At 36.6% G+C, this 14,519-nt stretch overlaps 1 protein-coding gene across 1 annotated transcript in view; it reads right to left on the minus strand.

The window, feature by feature from the left end:
* The window catches only part of LOC104540010 (neurexin-1-like), a gene marked incomplete at both ends in the record, with an annotated part of 31,071 nt that extends 18,064 nt beyond the window's left edge, over positions 1-13,007 (minus strand). The window contains 3 exons of the mRNA XM_010183696.1: positions 6,781-6,971; positions 7,491-7,872; positions 12,885-13,007. Coding sequence (XP_010181998.1) covers positions 6,781-6,971; positions 7,491-7,872; positions 12,885-13,007 — 696 coding nt within the window. The remainder of the gene's footprint in view (positions 1-6,780; positions 6,972-7,490; positions 7,873-12,884) is intronic.
* Positions 13,008-14,519: the final 1,512 nt, after the last annotated feature.

Genomic DNA, 14,519 nt, shown 5'->3' on the forward strand with positions numbered 1-14,519 from the left:
CATATTTGTATGTGTGTAAGAAGCAGAGGAGAAGCAGAACAAAGCAAAATGTTTCTCTGGACATGGAGTGATCCGAAAGACTACTGCAACATTGTTGATGCCATGGAGCTCAGCAAAAATACTAGTATTTTCATTAATTTGGATTTAAACCAGAAGTACTGGAGTAGATTTTTAATTTTACTCCTATCTTACAGTTTTTGAAATCTAGATACAACTTCTGAAGGCTTAGCATTGCCAAAATTATTTTCACAGCCTGGTAGGCAGCATAGCTGTTTATAAGCAGTATGTGACAAGTTGCAAAAAAGGAGGATAAAGGAATTTGCATTAGACCAGGGTGTCTAATCTCCTATTGTTAACCTGCCTGTGTATCTTTGCTACATAGAAAGTCTCAAAGATGAGCTCTCACTTTTAAGATCTTTATTTTTCTGCCTGTACAGAGGTTGCTTTCCCAACACTATAAGGAAGACAACAGCTGCATTTCCCGTTGTCTACTCCAACAGGTCACATTAGGAAGATCTATTTATTGTTGACAGTATTTGGAACTCTGCATTTGGAACAGAACATTATTTCTGCATGAAGAGTTCACAGCCCACTGGCAAGGTCATCACAATTAGCTCACGCATGTTTATTTGAGGAATTTAAGCATTAATAATAACTCATTTGTACAAATTTGCATTTTTATATAAAATACTTTTCTGTATCTCTTAAAGATTTGTTTCTTAGAAACAGAAATATGAAGGATCACTGCCATAGATAGAGATCTTGTAATATAGAGAAGAACATACAATGCAGCAACAATAATAATAGGCTCCATATAAAACAACAGGGACAAATATTATATGAAACTGAAATAATTTCAATTTCCTTTGCTGGAATATGAAATCTTCTTTATGATCAAGACTAATTTAGCTCAGTTTTGCATAACATGAATAACCTAATTTGACAGGCAAAAGAAATATCAATAGAATAAGTGAATATTACAAATTATCAATGAATATGCCAGGCTAGTAGATCTACTCATAATTTAGTTAATTGCATTAAAAGTTTACAAAGATGAATTAATTGCCAACTGAGTCTTACGTGCATGGAAGAAGTGTATTTAAAGTGCATTTGCAAACCACTGAGGTGATACCAAAAATTAATATGATTAATTTCATTCAGATGCTTCAGACTAGGCTGTTTTCATATCATTGGAGAAAAATGGCAGATGAAAAGGCAAACATATGTAGTAACAGCGTCCATATCTCACACAGGAATAGAGGAAGCCAGAGGCCAGTGAAGAGCTACAGAAATAAACCAGATAAGAGATCCAAACAAGACTTTTGAATCCAAGGAAGTTGATTTTTATGTATGCTCTAATATGAACAGCAGTTTTTGAGGATGCAGTGATACAACAGCACAGGAATAACATATGACTTACAATGGACTCTAAAATTTACATTTAGGAAGGCCATGTGGAAGACAATAACAAAGTGAGACAAGTTGAAGGGATGACAGTTCAAAAAAACAGGTCATAAAAAAATATGAAATGCTGCATAGGCAGAAAAAGAAAAAAAACAACTCAAAAACCTAACCCAAACCAAACAAACCCACGAAAAAAACCCAAACAATAAATGTTGAGTTGGGTGGTATTTATTTTTTTTCTTTAAAAAGATAATTCAGTTAATCCCACTATCAAAATTAGGATGACAGCAGTTCATTATGGAGGATATATCATAGCTAGAAAGTTTGGAATAGGATAGGATACTAAAGTACTGAAACTACCAACTCCTCAAGAAGTTCATAACTACTTATTGTTAAATTTAAAATAACATCAGCATTCCTTAGCTTTTCATTTTGTAAGAGTGCGATATTTCAACTTTTCATCTCAAGTTCTAAACAATTAAAATGCTAAAATATTTTCATTTTCTGACAGTTATTCTGAGTGGATTCTGGTAGGTTTTTGTATGTTTGCTGTTTAAAGAAAGTGGGTGAAAACTTTGGGGATTAAAATAGTGCCCATATGTGTAGGAGAGAAGCAGAAGGAAGTCTAAACCCTAGTAGGTAAGTGGATATAAAGTCATGCTTGAAGATGTTCCTCCTCCTCAAAAGCAGATCATGTGTCTTCAAATATTTATATAAGAAAAATTCTGCAGAACTCAAATTTCCCATATCACAGGAAGAAAATGTAGAGAGGGAAGAGACATTAGAGATGTTCTAATACCTACAGTCTGAATGAAGGAGACATCTTTTCTTTAGCAACAGTAAGGAACAAAAGCACAAGTCAAATTCCACTTTCACTTGCATTTCTGTGCCCATTCGTGGCTACTCACACCTCTCAAGTCCACAAGAGCAGAGCATCAAGTAGAGCAAGCAAGAATTCGCCTCCACCCAACTATTTCAGTCTGTGAAGGCCTTGAACTGTAGCCACACTAACCATCTGAGCTACACTGAAAGCAGGACAGGGAATCTGCTCATGAAACACATGAAAGCAAATTTGCTGTGTAACTGAACATTGGCAGGCTTGAGCTGCATTGCCTTTGCTGTTAAAACTCATTTCTCTCCACAGGTTATCTGTTAGAACTGCACCCAAGTACACTTTGCTAATTTTCTCTGCTAGGAAAAATGTCACAGTTCTTGGAATCCAAACACAAAACTATTTTCACTCATTTATTTGTCTCTAATTTATAATTTACCAATCTAATTACAGCAATAATTAAGCTGGAAAATTTAATGTAAGTGTTTCCACAGGTACCCACTCCAATTCATTGAAATTGAACCAGAGGTCACGCCAGGAGCCCATGTCTGTAATAATAAACTTTCTACATTATGGAGCCAAATCCTACACTCAAAAGGAAACATATAGTGAAAATTGTCTCCCATACTTTTATGGCAGCTGTCTGCTTTCCCAGATAACTGGCATCAAACGCAGCTCTGTCACACAATCTGTGTCATCACTTCCTCCCAAATTCCATGTGTATTTTCAAGAAACTGCATATGCTGATTTGTCTTTCCAGGATTAGCTTGGATTTCAGCATCTAAAATGTAGTAATGCTACAATTACTCAGAAAGGCTGCAGATTCTATATTATCTGTACACATTTATATTTCATCTAATGCTAACTCTGGTTAAACAATTATTGATACTATTAGCAGGGAGTATAATTTCAGATTTGCTTTGCTGCTAGGACTAAAATAATATAGGACAATTAATAAATCATAGCTGCTTGTATCAGTAAAGTATACGGAGTGTTTACAGCATAACAGAGATGTGTCACCATAAGAAACACTGACATAAAATAGAAAAGAACAAGCTACAGGAAAGCATTTCAACTGAATGAAAAGAAAGGAAAAAATAATAATGAAAGGCAGTTTTTTCTCCCTTTTAGCCTGCTGGATAAAATGTATCAGCTTGAACTCACCCAAAAATCCAACAAAAATTCTTATGATATATGCTGTGCCATATTTAAGGAAGCTGACCAAGCAAAAGACAATAGAATATATTAAGAAATAAAAGGAAACATCCTGCTATGAGAAGACAAAGTTTGAGGACCTGTGTGTGCTAGAGCAATTTGAGAAAGATGCTGACTATTTATTACTGCACTGAATATGTCAGGATTGTTATTCTTTTACTAGCCACCTTTCCTGGGTGGTGAATTACAGAAAATCAGCATAAAATACAATTCACCTTCCTCGCTTCAAATCTCAACATGCTTTTTTCATGCTCTTCAGTTTTTTTCCACTGGAATTCAAGGTTAGAAAATGCACCAGCTATAGATACAGTTTTACTTCAAAAGGGTAAAGCAAAAGTAGAATTTTCAAAGTGAAGAAAACAAAGGAATGTTGGATTTTATAGGTTATCCTCGCTGATGAGCTTTCTCTGTGAATGCACTAAGCAGTGCATTTAGTGAAATAACAGTGCCCTCTAGTGACTTTATTAAGCATATTGTTCAAAATTGTTTTTCTTCTCAGGTAAAGCAACATAACAAAACACCACATTCAATTTGAAAAAGATGTAGAATAAAATTACTGTTAACTTAGGTATCAGTTTTTGACAGGATTATTTTTCCTACTCATATCTAATTAATATACTTGGAAGAAAACCAGATTAAATACATATAGACATATATACATAAGTAGTACTTATTCTTTCACATTTTTTTTGCAATAATAAGGTCGACGGTTTCTCTACACCAACGAAAATAATGTTGAAATATTATGCTGTCTCAAGAAACATCAACTTTATGTACAGGAATGCAAAAAATGAGAAAAAACATGGCACAAATTTCAAATACAATTTTAAGAATGGAGCATAAGCCATCCAAAAAGCTTTAATTTATAATTCAAGCATTTCTGATAAAAAGGCTCTTATTGAAGATTATGACATATCAAGATACAGCTTTCACAGGCTTTCTTACAGTCTTAATAGCACTTCCAAGTGAAGCAAACATGTAAAATATCACAAAATCCAGAATAATTACTAAGATCAGCTCATTATCTGTGACTCAGAGGTAGTTAAAAGAAAATCCAACATGGAATAAGCTCTTGATGGAATATTAATATCTACTTTGAACATCCTGGATTTTGAAATACTAAATTTTCTTTGACTGATAAGAATTTTTGGTTTTCCTAACAAGAACCTTTATAAAGACTGTTAAAAAACATGACACTTTTTCACATAACCAGAACATACTATCTTATGTCTGATTAGATAGGCAGTATTTTAAAAGTATATTTATACATTCCTGCAGCATTCTCCTGGAGAAACGCATTGCTTGGACTGGTTTACTCTCCGCTGGGGTAAAAACTGGCTGAATGGCTGAGCACAGAGTTGTGGTGAATGGAACTAAATGCAGTTGGTAGCCAGTCACAAGTGGTGTTCCCCAGGGCTCAGTATTGGGGCCAGTTCTGTTTAACAACTTTATCAATGATCTGGATGAGGGGGTTGAGTGCTCCCTCCGTGAGTTTGCAGATGAGACCAAACTGGGTGGGAGTGTCAATCCACTTGAGGGTAGGAAGTCTCTGCAGAGGAACCTGGACAGGCTGGATCAATGGACTGAGATCAACAGTATGAGGTTTAACAAGGCCAAGTGTCGGGTACTGCATTTTGGTCACAGCATCCCTATGCAAAGCTACAGGCTTGGAGAAGAGTGGTTGGAGAGCTGCCAGACAGAAAAGGTCCTGGGGATGCTGATTGACAGCGAACTGAACATGAGCCAGCAGTGCGATCAGGTGGCCAAGAAGGCCAACAGCATGCTGGCTTTCATCAGAAATAGTGTGTCCAGCAGGAGCAGGAAAGTGATCCTTTCCTTGTATTTGACACTGGTGAGGCCACACCTCGAATACTGCATTCAGTTTTGAGCCTTTCACTACAAGGACTACATTGAGACACTGGAGCGTGTCTGGAGAAGAACAATGAAGCTGGTCAAGGGTCTGGACAACAAGTCCAGAGGACTTGTTATGAGGAGCAGCTGAGGGAACTTGGATTGTTTAGATTGGAGAAAAGGAGACTAAGGGAAGACCTTACTGCTCTCTACAACTGCCTGAAAGGACTCTGTAGCGAGGTGGGTGTTGGTCTCTTCTTCCAGGCAACTACTGATAGAAGAAAAGCAATTGGCCTCAAGTTGCACCAGGGGAGGGTTAGTTTGGATATTAGGAAAATATCTTTACTGAAAGAGTGGTCAAGCACTGCAATAGGCTGCTCAGTGAGGTAGTGGAGTCACCATCCCTGGAGGTTTTCATAAAGCATCTGGATATGGCACTTTAGGACATGGTTTAGTGGGCATTGTAGTGTTAGGTTGATGGTTGTACTTCCAACCTTAATGATTATATGATTCTACATCCCTTCAAAAAGATATTTTCCTCTGACACAAATTAGCTTTTCAGAAGCCCATCCTTACCACTATTTTTTATTACTTATGCTACAATATCATAGAATCATACAGAATTATAGAAGTATTTGATTGGAAAAGACCTTTAAGATCATCAAGTCCAACCATAACCTGTCCACTAATGAACCGTGTCTCTAAATACTTCATCTATCTTTTATTTTTATCAGTTTGGTTTGTAAAAATAGACCTTAAGAATTTAGCTGGACTTATAAAATACAGGTTTAGACCTATAAAACAAAGTTTACCACACCCTACAATTGTAATTACAACACATTACGTATTTAGGTGAGTATATGTTTACAGTTCAATACATATGGCAACTTACATTTTTAACTGATTCATTAGAGGACTGACATATAACATTGTTTTACTTACAAGATATTTTATGATATCAAAATACTGCATTGTATTTATTTTCCCAATAAAAGGATGGTTTTATGTGGAATACTGAACAATGGGAGACAGGTCAAAATGTACCCCAATTCTCTAACATAGAAGTCGTCAGTTCTGCACTGTAATGCCTGGGCTGTGGTTTCTGTATGACACTTACATAAATTACATTCATGTGAAAATCAAGCCTTTTTCCTAGACATTTTAGATCATCTCTAGTCCTCCAATTATCTTTTGGTATATACGGGCCACTTGGTATTCTTACCATTTCCTTTTTTTTTTTTTCCTGTGGCATTTTCACACATTCAAAGTTGTACCTAACTTTTCAGAACTACTACTATGTTTGCATTGTCAGGCTAACATAAAGAAGATGTCATCTCTTATGATCATATTAATTATTGTAAAATAAAACATTTCATATGTTATTACAAAATTATACTGTGCTTTAAATACATGACTTATTCAGGTTATCATTCTGTAATGACACTCACTGTAGGTTATACAAAAATTACTGTACTTACTTTTGAGATCTAAATTTCTGGCTCCTGCTGTGCTCTGTGTTGTGATTTTAGTGTCAATCTTTACAGTATGGAGATTGTTGGTATCCCTTGATATCATCACATTATGCCACTGATTGTCATTCAGAGGTTTATTAGAACTTCCTTTGATGAGATTTGCACCATTTCCCAAGTCAAACACATAGTGTAAATACCTGGGAAAAAAGAAAAAATTGGAAAAGTTTCCTTTTTCTTTACGTAGCAAGGGGGCACCAACTAATATATCTAATATTTCCTACTCCTCAGTAATGCTGGTAAAACCAGAAGACAACAATGACAACCAAATGGGGAAGCAACCTTAATTCAGAGAAATCACCATTTGTGTAGATGAGCTGAGATGCAGTCCCAAGTTTCTGGAAAGTAACGAGCACTCCATGTACCAATGCATGCATACATACGCAGAGAGAGAACAAGAGGAAGGCTATAAACTAGAACTTCTTTGTGGTAAACACTACAGAAATTATACTTATTATTTACTTTCATATTTTTCAGGCATCTAGCTTCATCTGAAAGAAAAAGTCACAATAAAGCATATGAAGTTTAACATGAAGAAACATTAATCAATCACATATGCCCAGTCAGATAAGGAATTGTATCCTATACTTTTCCTTGTATTTCTCCTCTGTATATATTTTGAATAGACCGTTTTTGTCATTATGCTAATCCATACATACCCTTTTACTAATTCAACCACAATGAAATCATTTCCATCGCCACTGTTATAAAGTATCAATCCATCCAGAGAGGTTGTTTTGAACTGGAAAAAAAGGTGCATAGATGTATATGCTTGTAGCGTGGCCAATGCAATATAACTTGCTTTTGTTTTAAAGGTTACAGGGTCTGCTATGATGTTCCTGAACCCAAATCTTGCATTTAGCTCACAATAATCGATGTCTCCATTTTTACATAAGTCAATATATGCCATGCCATTAAATGTAAGACTCTGTAGATGCCCAATAAAATTAGAAGGCACAGAAGACAGGTAGCGCCGCTCTGTTATTATTCCTGTTTCTATGTTGTGGAATTCCAGCCGTGTGTGATCACCAGCCATTTGACCTTTAAACAGTAACAAGAAAACACATGTTAGCATCTGAAATGAGAGGTCAAAAAGCACATCATGTGATTAAGTATCTGCATCAATTTTACACTTGTCAGAAAGTGCAAGGCCAATTCTTGGCTCCAAAGAGGATTCTTTCAAATTAATCCAAACTACTGGTAAACATCTGGGAGCCTTTCCACTGAGTTCAGGATGTTTGGGTAAGGCCAACAGCAAGATTTCTAAACTGAGGCACAGTATCACAGTATATCAAAATGCCAATGAAATCCCTCACTTTGGTTACATTTAACCAGACATGTGGTTTTACTATCAGCAAATGTAATTAATTAACACAACTTAAAAACCACAAAGGCAAATCTCAGTGCTATAACTCCAATGTCAGAGTTTCATGGAAGACAGGCATAACAGTCTGGGGGATACTGCTCCATGTGTTTTGCTTAGAAGTGCACGATTTGGCAAGCGGAAAGAAGGATACCTGTTTAAGTTGCCTTAGGTACATTAATGCTGGCTCAGCTGCAAAACCCAGCAGTGCCTTCCTCAAAAGCAACTAGCTTTGTACCACAGGGATAAACTGTGGTACAGCAAACCTGCAGCAAAGGCCTATGCCAGTGTCTTGTAACCCCGAAAATAGCAAGGGACTTGCTTACATCAGATAGGTGGCTAAAACCAATCCTCTAAGTTACCTTTGAGTCTTTCTTTGCCATGCAAGGACTCCTGCACAGCAGAAAGCCTGAAATTTGTTGACTGTATATCTAATCTGAAGGAAAGGATCAACACTGCCAGGGTACACTGCTCACAGGTCAGGTAAGTGTTTAAGCTAGTTATTAAATACCTTACCCATTACATCAAAACTGTGTCTACTGAAGAGTTCCCTTTTCTAATGGAGCTTAGATTTTTTTCCATGTTTATTTTAAAGAAGTAGGGCAGTACTATCACAAAGCTGATTCATGGTCATGGTGTATGGCTATGATGACAAAACAGCTTTTTATGACTAATCAATATTACCACTTAATCTAGCTTTTGCAAACCATGGGCTAGATGTCCCAGTTCCTTAGATGTTTTATCTCTCCCATGGAGTACAAAGAAAGTGAACAGCAGACCTAGTCAAGCTAGAATAAATATCAGCATAAAAATGTCAGTGATACAAGTTTCCACAGTTGCAGCACAAAGCTGTTGACAGACCAAGCTCCCTCCTTCCGTGAACGTACTATTCCAAGACTAGAGCTCTCATATTGGCTGGACATGATTAATGACAATGCAGAAAGCCCTGAGACAGGCTTAGACAGCTGCAGCTTCATAGGTTTTATAAGCAAGTGTCTGCGTATGCATGTGTGAACAGGGAAAGGATAAGGAAAAGATGAATGTAGATATTTGGGCTTTGCCCAGGGAGATGGATTCACAAACAGGTTAAGTCACAGTATTGAGATAGAAATACAGGTTAACAGTGAAGGTGCAGTGAAAATAGGTCTGCAAGCTTTAATACAATTTTTAAAAATGCTCTAATAACTTATGATAAATATTTACAAGCAGCTTAGCTTCAGGATATATTCTGACCTAACTCAACTGATGTCACTGAACACCACCAGTATCACAGACCCTGCAGTCATACAGACTGAGCACTGCAAGAGGCACCTTAATCCCCAAGGACAGCCTTCTTGATGTTCTTGTTTCTAAACAACACTTCTCCTGATATATTAGCAAAGGTGGGTTCTTCCTTGCACTAATGAGTCGGGGAGCTGCCTTGAAAAATGACAAATCTGTAACTATCTGGAAGGCCAAAAGCAGTATATTGGATCACAGCCAGAGAACTGAAGTTCATGTTTTGGAGGAGGAACATTATGTATTCCAGTCTTGTATCACTTCAGATGGCAATGCATAAATGTCATGGCAAAAATCCACTAAGCTTTGGCCTGTAGCACAGTATCCTCTCTACATTCACTACCTTAAACGTATTTCTTTCTTTGAGCATAGTAAAAGTTACACAATCTCAGCTGACATCCCAAATCTCCCTCTAACATTTCAGTTGTACAGACACGCTAACAGGACTTGAAACTTCATGTGAAGCTCCACAGTATTAGCATCAATGAAGAAAAAGAGAGAGACTGAAGTCTGTGCTTACAAGCTTGGTTGGGTGGGGTTTTTTGGCTTTGTTTGTTTTAACTTGTTCCAATGGGTAATGCATTTTCTGGATCAACCTGACACTAAGGGACACCATACAAAAGGCCAAGTGAATTTCTGTTCATAACCAAAAGCTAGGTATCCTTTCCATTATCCAACTGTAGTGACCTCCTTCAGTCCACTTATTTTCTATACATTACCAGAAAACAAAGTGCATCGGAGCTGCAAGTATTTAAAACTCTTCTATGATGAGTAAAATTCTCTAAACCACCTGTATGACGTCCAACAAAAGTTAGTTAAGATTCTGAAAGATATTAGTTATCCCTGAACAAATTATGCATTCATTAAAGATAACTAAGCTCAGTACATGGATGAATAGGTGATGCTTTAAAACCTGTAAAAACTGGAAAGTCAGGCTATTTAATGGCTTCCCTTCCAGCTTCATCTTTCTAGATCTTTTTTTTTTTTCATGTGTGACATACGAAATGGAATCAAAAAAGGAAAATACAGTGCATGGTAGGAGGAAGCTGGAATTTTTGGAACAAAGTCCATCTTTTTTCCCATGCTTCCTATAAGATAACAACCTTTCACATGAAAAACTAGTGAGTTGTATTTAAACCACACTTCTGATTGTTGGGACATCTGAAAAAAAAGTTTAGAGCGAGAGCACTCCAATCTGACATGACAACCTTTTCACTACCACTTTATGAAATTCAAAGTTACTACACATTAAATTGCATTGTGTACATTTGACTTTCTACTAGATGGGAGTGAAAACTTAAGCTCATGAAGGCTCTGGCAACATACTGTGTTGGGGTAGAAAAAAAGTCAGTGTGCCATATGGCAGTGAAGTTTTTCTATGTAGAAAATGTAATATTCCTGGGAATAACATGAGGTTTCCTGTGTTATCAGACTTTCAAGCTCCCTCTAGCTCCTTTTCACATGCCAGTTCCCTCCTCACTGATGGGGGAGGCCACAGACTAGCCACACAACTTCCTACTGGGAGTTTAGGAAGACTTTTATCATCCAACACACTGGGATGACTTTCTCCCCTTGGATGAAAAATATTAAACATCTGTGGATTATGCAAATGCAGGCAACTTCCAGCTTGAAGAATTGGAGAGGGATTTCAAGTCAACAGGCCAACTTCTGATACAGCTGCTGTCATATGGAAAGAATACAAGTGCTGTACCAGAAAGTTGGACCCACAGGCAACAGTCTCGCTTGATCAGGAGGAGGCAACTGAAAAGGCTCACTGGCTTTAACAGCTACAATAGAAGAGTTCAGTTGGAAGGGATCTAGAATGATCACCTAGTCCATCTGCCTGATCACTTCACAGATTAACAAAAGTTAAAGCATGCTATTAAGGGCATTGTCCAAATGCCTCTTGAACACTGCCAGGCATGGGACATCAACCACCTCTCCACAAGGCCTGTTCCATTATCTTAGATATTTACTGAGACCATGATACTTGATAGTAAGTACAGCTATCCATAATGAAGAGCGATTACAAGAACTTACAGTCCTGCCTTCTTTACTAATTACTTCATCTGATTAGACTACATATGATAGAAACCTCCTCTTTTCATCTTAATCCTTCACATATATTCTGAAATTTTCTGCTGCTGTGCTGAGCAGCTGGGACAGAACCCAAAGGTGAAAACACTACTTCTTGTGGTTTTGTAACCTGCAGTATTTGTAAACAAAAAATCTGCCATGAGAAGCCCAGGAAATCTGCATTTGGTTTTAGATGCTATGTTTTATTCAAACCTAAACAGCTTCCTCTAACTGGAAAACATCCTCAAAGTAGCTTTATTATATGAGTTGCCAGTTGAAGCAGAAAGATAATATTTTTCAATGTAGTTCCTCCAACACTATATATTTATTTTCACAAACAAAGCAACTGGTTTAGACCATCTGCTTTCGCGGGATAATGACCCAAAGCATCATCACATACACAGACTAATATTTGCTTCACCTCTGGAAGATCTATTGGTAATTTCTAATTCTAGAAAATATGTTGTTGCAGTGATATGAAGACAATTATTTTTCTAACAGCGACATGGTCTTCAGTGTTCTGCTGAGGTAAAATAAGACTACTGAAGAAGGTGCTTTCCTTTCAAAAATCCATTAAAATTGTTATCATCTTAACACAGCTTAAAACCAATGACAAAAGCTATTTAGTACTACATGAAAACAATGGAAAATTCTAAATAGCTAACACAAAAGTAGGCACATGGTATTATGCAAGGAATCAGGGCCAGAAGCCAGGTCTTTTGCTATTAATGACATATATGCAATCTTTATGTTTAACAGAACAAAATCAAAGTCTTCTCTAGTGTAATTTCTGATCATATATACATAGAAATATATTTCTAACATCTGCTAGCATTCATGCCATGTTTTTTCTCCCATCTCAACTGCTATTTTAGTATTTGAGAAAATCCTGTTGCCTAACATTTAATTATTGAGGACAGCTGATGCAAGATTTGAAACACAACAGAATATCCTCCAAACATTTATGAAGTTATTTCTTACAACATTGGTTTAGAGTATAACCTTAGTATAAATTCTGCATGTTGCCAAAAGCATTTTACTTGCCTTCTCATTAGTGATGTATCAAATGGTTTCTCTCCAATTACTGTATAAAAACATTCATTTAAGTCAGCATGAAGGTTTTCATTAATTTCAATAGCAATGTTAGAGTAACATAGTATCAAGTGTAGTAATGCACTCATAGTAGCAGTATTTCAAGATGCATAACGTGGATTTTGGATCTTACCCAAGAGAAGAAAAAAAAAACAACTGTTGCTTTCAGATATAGGCATTTTACTTCTGTCATTTTTTGTTTTGTGTTTCCCCCCAGCAACATGGAGTCACAATGCCACAGTACCTGTCATGGCCTGCTGGTCATCCACCATTAACTTTAAACTCTTTCCTCGCCGAACCACACGCACTGTGTGCCACTCATTATCATTGAGGTTATAGCCAGCAAAAAGGGTTTCTGGACCTTTGCCTGTAGGATATGCCAAACAGTCATTATGCAATCTTTAAATCAGTTTACATGTGAACCTCACAGAGAAAAAGAGAGAGAGACACAGAGACTGGCTGGGTAAATGTTAAAAGTCACATCAAGCAAGAAAATTACAAAGTATAAGCAAACCTCAAAATATAGAGCTACTATGCTAAAACACTTCTACTGTATATTTAACTATATAAATGTATTGTATATGCACATTTAATGAACCAGGTTGTCATAAATAGGCACAGTCAACATGGATTTATTTACGCATTTTCCAGTCATGATAGAAATGAGATTACTGTAGTCAGAACTTCAGCATGTGTTTACAAGACTGGATTTTTGTTCCTTTATCAAAAATAGCTTGAGTGAATAGTACAAGTGGCAAATGTGTGCCCGTATGTGTTACATTTTTCTTAACCTATGTCAGCTTCTCAGTCTATGTTTGTTTATTAGGACTTCTCAGAAGATCACCTTTTACCTTACCATCTAGATCACTCATTAATATTCATATCCAGAACCTTCTGGTGTTAGCAGACCTCCAAACCATACTTCACTTTTCCATTTAATGGACACCTTTTATTGTAATCTACTATCTTTGCAAGCAGCACAACAAAGACTTTTGAAGAAAATATATTCTACATATAGCACAACATACTTGCAAAAACTGAAGTACTCACAAATTTAGGAAAGAGGATATCTTTTAATACCTAGAAAAAATTCTCTCAGAAGAAAACATTTATTGAAATTGTCCCTTGCACTGCTGGCTAAGAAAAGAGAGAAAAATCCCGACTATGAACTATCATTGATATGAGAATGTGATTGATCAAGCACTGAAACAATCAACTGAAACTTCTGCAGTCAGATCTGAATTTTTGGACCTATGTGGTGACTGTCCAAAAGCTAAAGCTAGTCTGCAATTAACAAATTACATTCTTGCAAGGTAGAGATCTCCCTAGCTTTTTTTCAATTCCTGTGGTTTATTAGAGGCTACCAATAACTAAAAGAGAAGTATAATAAAGTAATATTTGGCACAAAAACATTAGGGTTACACTGAGTCAGACCATTACCTCCACGATGTTTTTTTCAGGTGACTACATCCCATGTGTCAGCCTTATTTTAAAAACAGATACACCACTGGCTCTGAAACTCCTGTTTCTTTCTGGATATTTTTCCACCCAGTGCAGGCTAACTGTGGTGGAAGAGGTCTATTAATAAATGGGACATTGTCTAAAATCAAAGCCTCTCTGACTTCAGGCCTGTACAAAGAGAAAAAGCCACTAATAGCTTAACGTAGCTATTTTAGCATATTGAATTTTTTTAATCTCAGACTTTTTCGATTTACTATCAGCATTTTTTAATTGCTGCTGGTTGTTTGCCCTTATTTTATATGCAATATATTTTTATTTCGAGCATGTCAAGGGATGTCCAGGAATAAAAATACTAGCTACAGCAAAGGCAGTGAGATTCTGATAACATCATCACAGAATCACAGAATCACTCGGTTGG

The sequence above is a fragment of the Mesitornis unicolor genome, unplaced genomic scaffold (assembly GCF_000695765.1).
Source record: "Mesitornis unicolor isolate BGI_N332 unplaced genomic scaffold, ASM69576v1 scaffold15994, whole genome shotgun sequence".
In the NCBI taxonomy this organism is placed as follows: Eukaryota; Metazoa; Chordata; class Aves; order Mesitornithiformes; family Mesitornithidae; genus Mesitornis; species Mesitornis unicolor.